Below are 9639 nucleotides of genomic sequence, written 5' to 3' on the forward strand. Positions count from 1 at the left end.
GTTGTGACATCATTATATCTGTTGAGGCTAAGAGCCAACTGGAATCACGCCTGTATTTCCTGAATGCCACCATTTGCCATAACAAAACAGTCAAACTGAATTTATTAAATTTATGCAATATAATCTCAACTATAGTTTAAATATAGGCTTTACAAAAGCAATTTTTCAAAATCTACTGGAATTTGATTTTGATGTTTTTAATATATATTTCTGAAAATCTATGTTAAAATATAGTAGAAAACAAGTATAGAAACAAACCATTTATCATATGGTGGGGTTACTATATACCGATATAATGAAGTCGCTGAAATTTGAATGTACATTTTCAAAAATCAATATATAATGGTAAAATAACACGGAAAACTATTTGTTATATTATTTTTTCTTTAAAAAAATAAATTTGCAAAACATGCAACTTCTCTATTCTTTATCTTTTTAATTAATTGTCTTTTTCTTGCTTTTTTTAGCTGTATGATCAAACGGTCGATATTGTAAAAGCAATGGCGGATTCCGATACCGCCAACGTGTTACATACACAAACTTTAGTGTATGTTCTTTTCCCAATGATTCGCCGTTACATAATATATCAACCTAAATAAAAAAACTTATTTATTCTATATTTATTCAAAAAGGGTTGAAGTTATACGCTTACACTTGTGTAAAAGCTGCATAAATGTTATTTACAACACTTATGGTGAATTCACACACAAAGGGATTTTCGACGAGTAACACGCGGTTAGCAATTAAACTGTATAATTATGATTAAGATCTCTGTCTTAAAAATGAACACTGTAAAAATTAACAATTAACCCGACAATATAAATAATCCGTCGTTATAAACAACCCGACGATATATTTATTCAACGATTCACACACAGTCCTATCTTAAAAAAAAAATGTAATCTAGACAATTCTAAAAAAAAAATAAACAATACCGTTTTATATTACTTAAACAGAGATAGAAAACATACAGAAGTAAAATATTTGCAATAAAACATACGTGATAGTTCTAGAATTTGCTAGACTGTACGATAACAATTGATTGTAGCTATATAAATAGCGCACAGTGCGCACCGCCAGATTACAATACGGACTCTTCCAGTTAACTACAGAAGGAGTCAAGATTTATCATTTAACAGAATAACATTAAAATAAAAGTATTATGAACTATATTGTACTTGTATGTAGTAAAAAAAAAAAACTTAAAAATAAAAATTAAGTACTTATTTGAGTATAGACAGTTAATTTTTTTTATTACACAAATTTGATTACGTTAAACCCGCTACAACATTTAAATAATAATTTCATTGAGTTTAGTGAGTGGCTAGTTTGGTAATCGCGAGTTGCTCTAGCAGCACGTGGTTAGTTACATAACTCTCAACTAAAGTCTATGAAATTATGTTTGAGGCATGGATTTTCCAATTATCTACATGAAGAAATTCTTTACAAGGCGTGACCTAGACTTAGAACTTAGAATCTGAACGCTACGCTGCTACGTATTCTCCATCCCCCTGTACGAATGCGAAAGCTCGACCCTTAACCCCTCGCTAGAAAAAGCTTTTGAAGTATCTTTATGGGAGAATATTACGCATAGACTGGATCGAAACAGTAAGAAACACCGAAGTTCTAAATAGAATTCAGAAAAACAAAGAGCTGATGCTAACAATCAAAAAGCGTAAACTAAGGTATATTGGACATATAATGAGAGGAGATAGATATGAAATACTTCGGTTGATCATCGAGGAAAAGAGTTAGGAGAAAAGGACCAACGCCGATAGCTCAGTAAAACATCATCCGAAATCTTCAGAGCAGCTGTGTCACGAGTGACTATTGCCAGTTGGATCGCCAACCTTCGAAAGGAGACGGCGCATTGAGAAGAAGATTGATATAGTCTAGTCGACAAGTTGAAAATGGTAAAAAATAGGGATAATGCTCTTAAAAAAATGTGCGATAACTCGTTGAATTCGGAATAATGTACAAAAAATTTTACGCTAATTATTTAAACAATTTGTTGAGATAGATTCCATTTTCAAGTAGTCGGCTAGACTATCAATTTTATATAGTTCAGTTGCTAATTACGTCGCCCATCGCTTTGTGTGTGAATTGAAAGGCATTTGAAACTTGAGCCTGTAAGCAAATACGGATGTATATTCAAGGAAACTACGGATAGCTATGCAAAGATCTTAAAAGAATTATAAAACTTAGGAGTACAAAAACACTGAAGGTTGTTAACACAAGCCAGGGTGGGGATCGAATTGGTTATGTGAAATACCCTGAATTTTTCATGATAGACACAAAGAAATCACTTTCACATGTGTTTACATGTGTGAATGATTTTGCATTAAGAATAGATAACAGGAGACCGAACAATCAATTGTATAAATATTGTTTAATTTAGTCCCAATTTTGTTATACCATGTATACAGAGTGTTAATATTGACTGTAGAACACCCTGTATATGAAATATATCAGAGTATACTTAAGTTCAGTCTCAAGTTTCTTATACCATGTATATATGAAATATGTCAAGGTATATTATGTTTAATCCCAAGTTTGTAAATCTTAAAAATATTGATGCTACCAAAAAAGTTTTGGTATAGGTGTTCATAAAATCACCTAATTAGTCCATTTTCAGTTGTCAGTCCGTCGACAGGATAACTCAAAAACCAAAAAAAATCAAGCTGAAATTTCTATAGCGTGCTCAGAACGTAAAAAATGAAGTCGTTCGTAAATGACCAACAATTGGGTCGTGGGTCAGTAAAAACCATCTTATAAACCGTTAGAGATTTTTTCGTAAACATCATTGTTTACCCGTGAGGGCACAAATTAGGCGCAAATTGTATAGTATGTATTATATTTGAACATCAGTTATATGTGTGTGGCTATTTAAGATTGGATATCTTTCTTGACTTGAATTTTCCCATACAATCTCAGTTTTCGGAATAGTCCAGGTCTTATTGACTTCCGATTATCAAGATTACTATAAATCATATTTTAAGGATTTGCCGCCCTTCAGGGGGGTCTCCTTCCCGGGCCCTGGGTAGAGATATGGAGGACCATATTAAATAGGAGTTAAAGTAAAAAAAGTTTCCAGCTGAAAACATCAAATAGCAGTTCTAAAATTGAGCAGAATAACGCTTGATTAACAGTTTTTGATATACTTAGATGGTCCTCTTTACCTTTCTACTCTCCATATTTTTCGGAATATTAAAATCGCACTCGTGCTAGTGGAGAAAGTAATAACTATGGTTTCTATACTTTTTTTGCGAACGCAGAAATGAAAGATTTTCCTATTCCGTTCATTTGCCTCGGTTAGGTTAGGTTAGGCTAGAGTGGCTGTTCTGGGGTGGGACACCCTTAGACCATAGGGTCCGTTGTGATACCGAAAAGGGTTGGCTCATCCCTGGCCACCACTTCATGAACCATTTGGAGCTGTTTGAACGGCAGGAGAGCCTTGATGTCGAAGCACTCCAGGTCGGAGAAGTCGTCAAAGAGAGGCTGGCTCAAGTAAGTCCTTCTCCTCATTACAGAGCTGGGTAGTGACAGAGAAGATGAGACATTGTCTCCTCCTCCTCACCACTGTGACAGCTCCTGCAGTAGTCGTGATAAACTGCCAGCCCAGGCGTTCAGCATGCCTGCCGCAGTGTCCTGTAATAGCCGCAACAACTTTGCGAACAGAGGCAATTGGAAGTGATATAAGATCTTTGTTGCCTCGTTATCTATTCTTCATGAACTCGATGTTCGAAATACATACCTCCATATACTTATCAATTCGGTTCAACACTTTTTTAGCAATGAATTTTTTTAAATGAACAATTGTCGCTTGTGCTGAACAACGTATAAACCGTCGTTTTAGGGTCATCATGTGTGCACTACAGCTTTCCAAACATAGGCTCACTTGTTCATCATAAATTGGATATTCGTCAACCTCGACAGCTACTGCAGCTGCAGCTCGTTCCGTTCGATTTGTTGCTGATGCCAAATTCTCTGCGATCATTTTATTTTTTTCGTTTTGTTTCAGTGCTGTTTTAAGAGTGATGGTTGATGTTGAAGCAATTGATTCTGTTTCATCAATATTGGATCCGGTTTCTGCCAAACTTTCCTCGTCTGGAAAACAAAACAAATTTTGAATTTTTTAAATTTAATACTTTTTTAGCAAGGGTTATATGAGGTCTGTTCGAAATTACCCTAACTAAAGATTTTATCCACTAAAATTTTAGACCTCGGAAATCCGATTTCGGTATTCGCCCTAAATAGGTATGTATTAAAATTCGTTTCAAAACATGTTCATTCCAAAGAACATCGAAAAATTTACTATTGGGTTTTTATGCCATGTATACAGGGAGTTCTATTATTGACTGCAGAAAATATGCCTTCCTTAGTAAGCTCATAAAGACGAAGGAAAAAGTTATTTACCAATTTTTGATCTGAGCAGTGGTGGATTTACACTAGGGGCAGTCGGGGCTAGTGCCCAGGGCGGCAAATTTTCTAGGGCGGCAAAATTTGGAAAGTGAGAAAATATTTTCAATACAATATATAATTAACTAATTCTTTTAAATAAACATTTTATTTTTCAAGAAATATAATTTATGCATTATGTATCAAATCAAAATTTTGTATATTATAATATAGGAAATTTAAGTGAAAACTATTAAAATAGTTTAATTAATTTATTTCCATAAAGGTTTGCAAAAATAAAATTTGATATTTTTATTTTCTGGAATTGATAAATTCCAGAAATATAATTTTTTTGAAGAATTAAAAATATTTTCAAATTATCTATGTCTTTTTGATAACAGAAACTTTAATTGATCAATGAATTTTTGGGGCAGCGAAACTTTGGGGTTTTTTTCACATAAAAATCAGTATTTTTTGAAATTTTCCACTTTCCCGGAGTGGTGCAACATGTCTAACCAACAAAATGGCGTCCAAAATGGTATTTTTTTTCTGAGATTTTATCATTTTTATTTTATATTCGCAATAGAAGACATCGGTGCCTATCCAAATTTGGTGGGTTTGTAGTAAATTTTCAAAACTACACCTCATATTTTTTTGTAGGGGTTTCGCCCCTCCCCCCCCCCAGTTATAGATATTTGTATACATACATATGGTAAAACTGTTCATTTGACTGTGACTTGAAAAATATTTTACTGATTTTAATGAAACTAATACCAAAAATAGGTTTTAATACTGACAACTTTCAGTTAAAATTTTGTGGCTAAAACTTTTAAAGTGGCAGCCATTTTATGCCATTTTGTCTTACGGAGATTGCATATTCGTAAAATGACTCCTTGCCCCATATTTTTGCGAAAAACGGAAAATTTATCATTTTTTGAAAATAATTGCTTGCTGAGTGTATTGACTGGCAGTTTTTTGCTTTAACTTCAAAAAATTATTCTTAAGATGTAAATGGTTTAAAGCGGAACTTTTTAGTTTTAACTCCCGCGCTATTGGAGAGGAGGGTTGTAAAGAATAAATACTGTTTAAAAATGTTAAAAGGTCAAAATAGTTTAAAATGCTAGAGTAACCCGAAACTTAAGATATTTTTATTAGCATTCTTTTTTGTACCATCCACCACTCCCGCTTTATAAGAAGGTTTTGGGGTCGCTGATCGCGAATTTTCAGTCGAAGTGTTAAATTTCTTACCCTTCGCCTCATTTTACCCCACAATAGTGGACCCCATAAATAAATAATACCATTTTTTTTGAAAATCTAAGGCATGTGAAGAAGTTTTTAAATTTGCTGATCTCGTGTTTATGGAAGAAATTTTTTAATTTTTAGATTTTTCCTCTTTTTTTAGTTCAAATTACAAGTCCCTCGAATTAAAAATCATCATTTTTTGCTATTACCTAAATCCGCTTTTAGGTTTTTAAAAAGGTTTTCTTTTTGTCTTTAATATCGAATTGTCGAGTGTCAACACATTCAAATCATAGCTTGTATTTTTCCATTTGTTACTACGAACAACTTATTACATAAATTTTTTTTTATATTCATACTACATATTTCTTTCTTAGATTTTCAAAAAAATGGTAACATTTTTAGGAGGTGTACTTATATGAGCTAAAAGAGAGCGAAGGGTAACAAATTCAAGACTTCGACTGAAAATTCGAGATCTGCGAGCCCAAAAACCCTCTTCTACGTCATTAAGAGTCTAAATTTGCAACAACAACAAAAATTGGTCTTTTTCATTTTGAGAGTCTTTCAGACCTCCGAAAAAGCGGGAAGAGTAGAAGGTGCAAAAAGAAGTATATTAATAAAAATATCTTAAGTTTCGGGTTACTCTAGCATTTTAAACTATTTCGCCCTTTTTAAAATCTTTAAACAGGCATTTATTCTTCACAACCCTTATCCCCAATAGCACTAGGGTTAAAACTAAAAAATTTTGCTTTAAACCATTTATACCATTTTTAAGAATAATTTTTTTGAAGCCAAAGCAAAAACCTACCAAACTACCTTTTGCCTATCCGCCTGTTCGTCTGTAAACAAGATAATTCAAAAACGAAAAGAGATATCAAGCTGAAATTTTTATAGCGTACTTATGACGTAGAAAGTGAGGTCAAGTTCGTTAATGAGCAACATAGGTTATGGTCTTGATTCCGTAAGACCCATTTTGTAAACCGTAAGAGATAGAATAAAAGTTAAAAATTACTGTTCCTTATAAAAAAGTTTTTGTTTGAAAATTTTTTTCGTAAACATCACTGTTTAACCGTGAACGCGTTTATTAGGTTAGGAAAATTGTATAGTATGTATATAAGATACCTATTGTTTATAATTTTTTATACGTTACTTACATGACGTAAAAAAAAAACAGATGCGTAATCAGTGCTGTCTATACATGGTATTTCAACAATTAACTCATTCAATTGTTTTTTTTTCACTTGCTTACCCTTAAAAAGCCTTTTTTGTAATCTACAAAACGATTTTTAATACATGAATTTTTGAAATCAAAAAAATATTGAATCCCCATTTCCATCCCCTCATAACTATTATATGGAGTGGGTGTGAAGTAAAGATCAATTATTCTACCTTCTATGGTGTTATATAAAACCTCTGAAAACTAAATTTGGGAAAATCATCTTCTGTCGCCCTCTTAATATCATCAGATAGGGTTGGTATGGAACTAAGCACTATAGACAAACTTGGGACTAAAATTAGTATACCTTGGTATATCATAGGTATATACATGGTATAAAAAGGAGTTTATTTTTAATATCCTTTTTTAATATTTAAATTTATTATACCCTGTATATATGTAATATATATCAAGGTATAATAAGTTTAGTCCCAAGTTTGTTACGCTTAAAAATATTGATGCTATTAACAAATTTTTGGTATAGGTGTTTATAAAGTCACCTGAAGAGTCCATTTCTGGTTGTCTGTCTGTCTGTCAGACAGTTATTTATTTTTTTGTAAGGAAAATTTTTTAAGTCTAAACTCTACGATTTGCGGAAAAATATTTCGAACAAAAAAAAAATTAAATTACAAGTAACATCTATCGATTACCAATTATGGAGTAAAGTGAGATTTTCAAGCTCACGTTTCATGTAGGTCACGTTTAATATCTGCGTAAGATGTGCCTACACATCCAACATTTTTTGCTTTAAGTTTTTTTATCGATAAAAGTTATTTTTCGAGTTTCAAGTACATGTCAATTTAAAAAGACACCCTGTATACAGGGTATATGTATTATATGTAAACTTCCGCTTAAATGCATAAATTTCAATGTTGTATTTTCAGTGTTTTATTTTATTTATAAATTATAATGAATTTTTCTATACAATCCCTTATTATATCTTATTAAGTCCCGATTATATAGATTACTGTATTATTTTGAGAATTTGCCGCCCACCCCCCCTGGATCAGGGCCTGATTTTATGAACACCTATACCAAAATTTTGTTCATAGTATCAATATGTTTAAGCGTTGCAAACTTGGGACTAAACTTAATTTACCTTGATATATTTCACATATACATGGCATAAAAATAGAATACATATGTCATTTAAGAGTATTATGGCATAATTGGAGTTTTTAGTCCACCTTTTTTTTTGTTGCATCCTGTACTAGAAAACTGTTGCTACATAACAGAATAAACAACTATTTTAATCATTGTCAAACTATTTCTAAGTCAGTTGAAATCACTTATCGTGAAATTTATCTAATTTTTTATTGGATTATTTTAAAGAAAAAACATCCAAAGAATGTCCCTGGATTAAAATTTATTTAAGTAGTAACTTTTTATACAGAAATAGCGTTAGAACTGTACTCTGAGAATTTCGAAAAAATAGTCATTGATCTTTGTCACCAACTCAACTTGAAGAAAATTCAGTGGGTAAAATATTTGTCATTTTTCCATAACCCAAGATTTGTGTACCATAACTCAAATTGCACTTACCATAATGTTGGTAATTTACCTACCAATAAAATACAAGTTTTTCTTCTATGGAAAATTCCGTTATCAAAAAAAATTAATTATATAAGTTTATTGAATATTTTTGAGGGGAAAGGTAGATTTTCGGAAATTGATTCTGAATGTTTGTCGAATTTTTATTAAAAAACCAATAATTTTCTATCAAATATAAAAATATTTTTACCTACTACGTCTAAACACAATTTGAATCGTAATATATTCCTTCAAAATATATTTTGAATGATTAAATAGAACATCTTGAATCAAAATTAAATTTAACGACTAACCCTTATTATTAGATAAATTATTATTAAATCAATCAATAAAATCTAATAAATAAAAATTTAATTTTACACATCAATTTTAAAAATATAATATTCTTAATTTTCTACTCACATATAGGCAAACACTTTGTCACTGCTGTATTATCACTTGTATGTAAGTTATTATAAATTTGATTATCGATATGATTTTGAATTGTTTGAGCCATTTGTTGCAACAACTAATGAGCTTGATTAATTATATTCAGATACATTTTCTCTACGTTCTAATTTTTCCAAGAATTTTGTTTATATCATTTTAGGAAATGTACTAAAATAATAGGAGCCAATCATATGATAATGTATGGTACGCGCCAAATTCAAAAGTGTAAATGTTAGAATCTTTACGCATTTTTTTCTTTTCACATCTATATGGCGAGTCCTGAAATCATTTTCTTCTGAAAGCAGAGTGATGTATGAGAATGAAAATTTGAAATTCAAGTTTTTTTGCAGTATTTGGATTTGTTATACCCAAAATAAGACAAGGCTTCGTTAATTATCGTTTTTGAATCGTATTTCAAAATAGTTTTGATAATTTTTCAGTAATTAATATAAGTTTCAATTTTTTAAAGTTTTATATTCATATGTACGGAATTATTTCAGTTCATGTTATTAAAAAATAAAATTTTTCAACAAATACCTAATTAAAATTTTTATTTTTGAATTTTAGTAATTTTTATTTTTGAATTTTAGTAATTAAGTTAATTAAATATGAAAATATTAAACTTAAAGAAAACAGATAAAAATAAACAATTGACTGAGTTAATTGTTGAAATATCCTGTTTAGACAAGGTTTAATATGCTGGCTTGCATTATTATACCATGTATATGAAATATATACAAGGTATATTAATATTAGTCCCAAGTTTGTAACGCTTAAAAATATTGATGCTACGGACAAAATTTTGT

The 9639-nt window shown here is 30.9% G+C and overlaps 1 protein-coding gene across 1 annotated transcript; it reads right to left on the reverse strand.

Annotated features, from left to right (window-relative positions):
* Positions 1-435: 435 nt before the first annotated feature.
* LOC123302969 (polycomb group RING finger protein 3-like) lies at positions 436-8900 on the reverse strand. The gene is made up of 3 exons (XM_044886062.1): positions 8807-8900; positions 3755-4107; positions 436-591 (listed from the first exon to the last, which is right to left on the reverse strand). The coding sequence occupies exons 1-3, from the start codon at positions 8898-8900 to the stop codon at positions 436-438; spliced, it is 603 nt and encodes a 200-aa protein (XP_044741997.1).
* Positions 8901-9639: the final 739 nt, after the last annotated feature.

The sequence above is a fragment of the Chrysoperla carnea genome, chromosome X (assembly GCF_905475395.1).
Source record: "Chrysoperla carnea chromosome X, inChrCarn1.1, whole genome shotgun sequence".
NCBI classification, from domain to species: domain Eukaryota; kingdom Metazoa; phylum Arthropoda; class Insecta; order Neuroptera; family Chrysopidae; genus Chrysoperla; species Chrysoperla carnea.

What these genes read in the sequence shown, in the direction of transcription:
- LOC123302969 (XM_044886062.1), bottom strand. Translation starts at nt 8,900, where the DNA reads ATGGCTCAAACAATTCAAAATCATATCGATAATCAAATTTATAATAAC. An exon ending in GACAAAGTGTTTGCCTATAT is followed by an intron (nt 4,108 to 8,806) that starts GTGAGTAGAAAA and finishes TTTGTTTTCCAG; the next exon opens with ACGAGGAAAGTTTGGCAGAA. An exon ending in GAATTGATAAGTATATGGAG is followed by an intron (nt 592 to 3,754) that starts GTATGTATTTCG and finishes TTTTTTATTTAG; the next exon opens with GTTGATATATTATGTAACGG.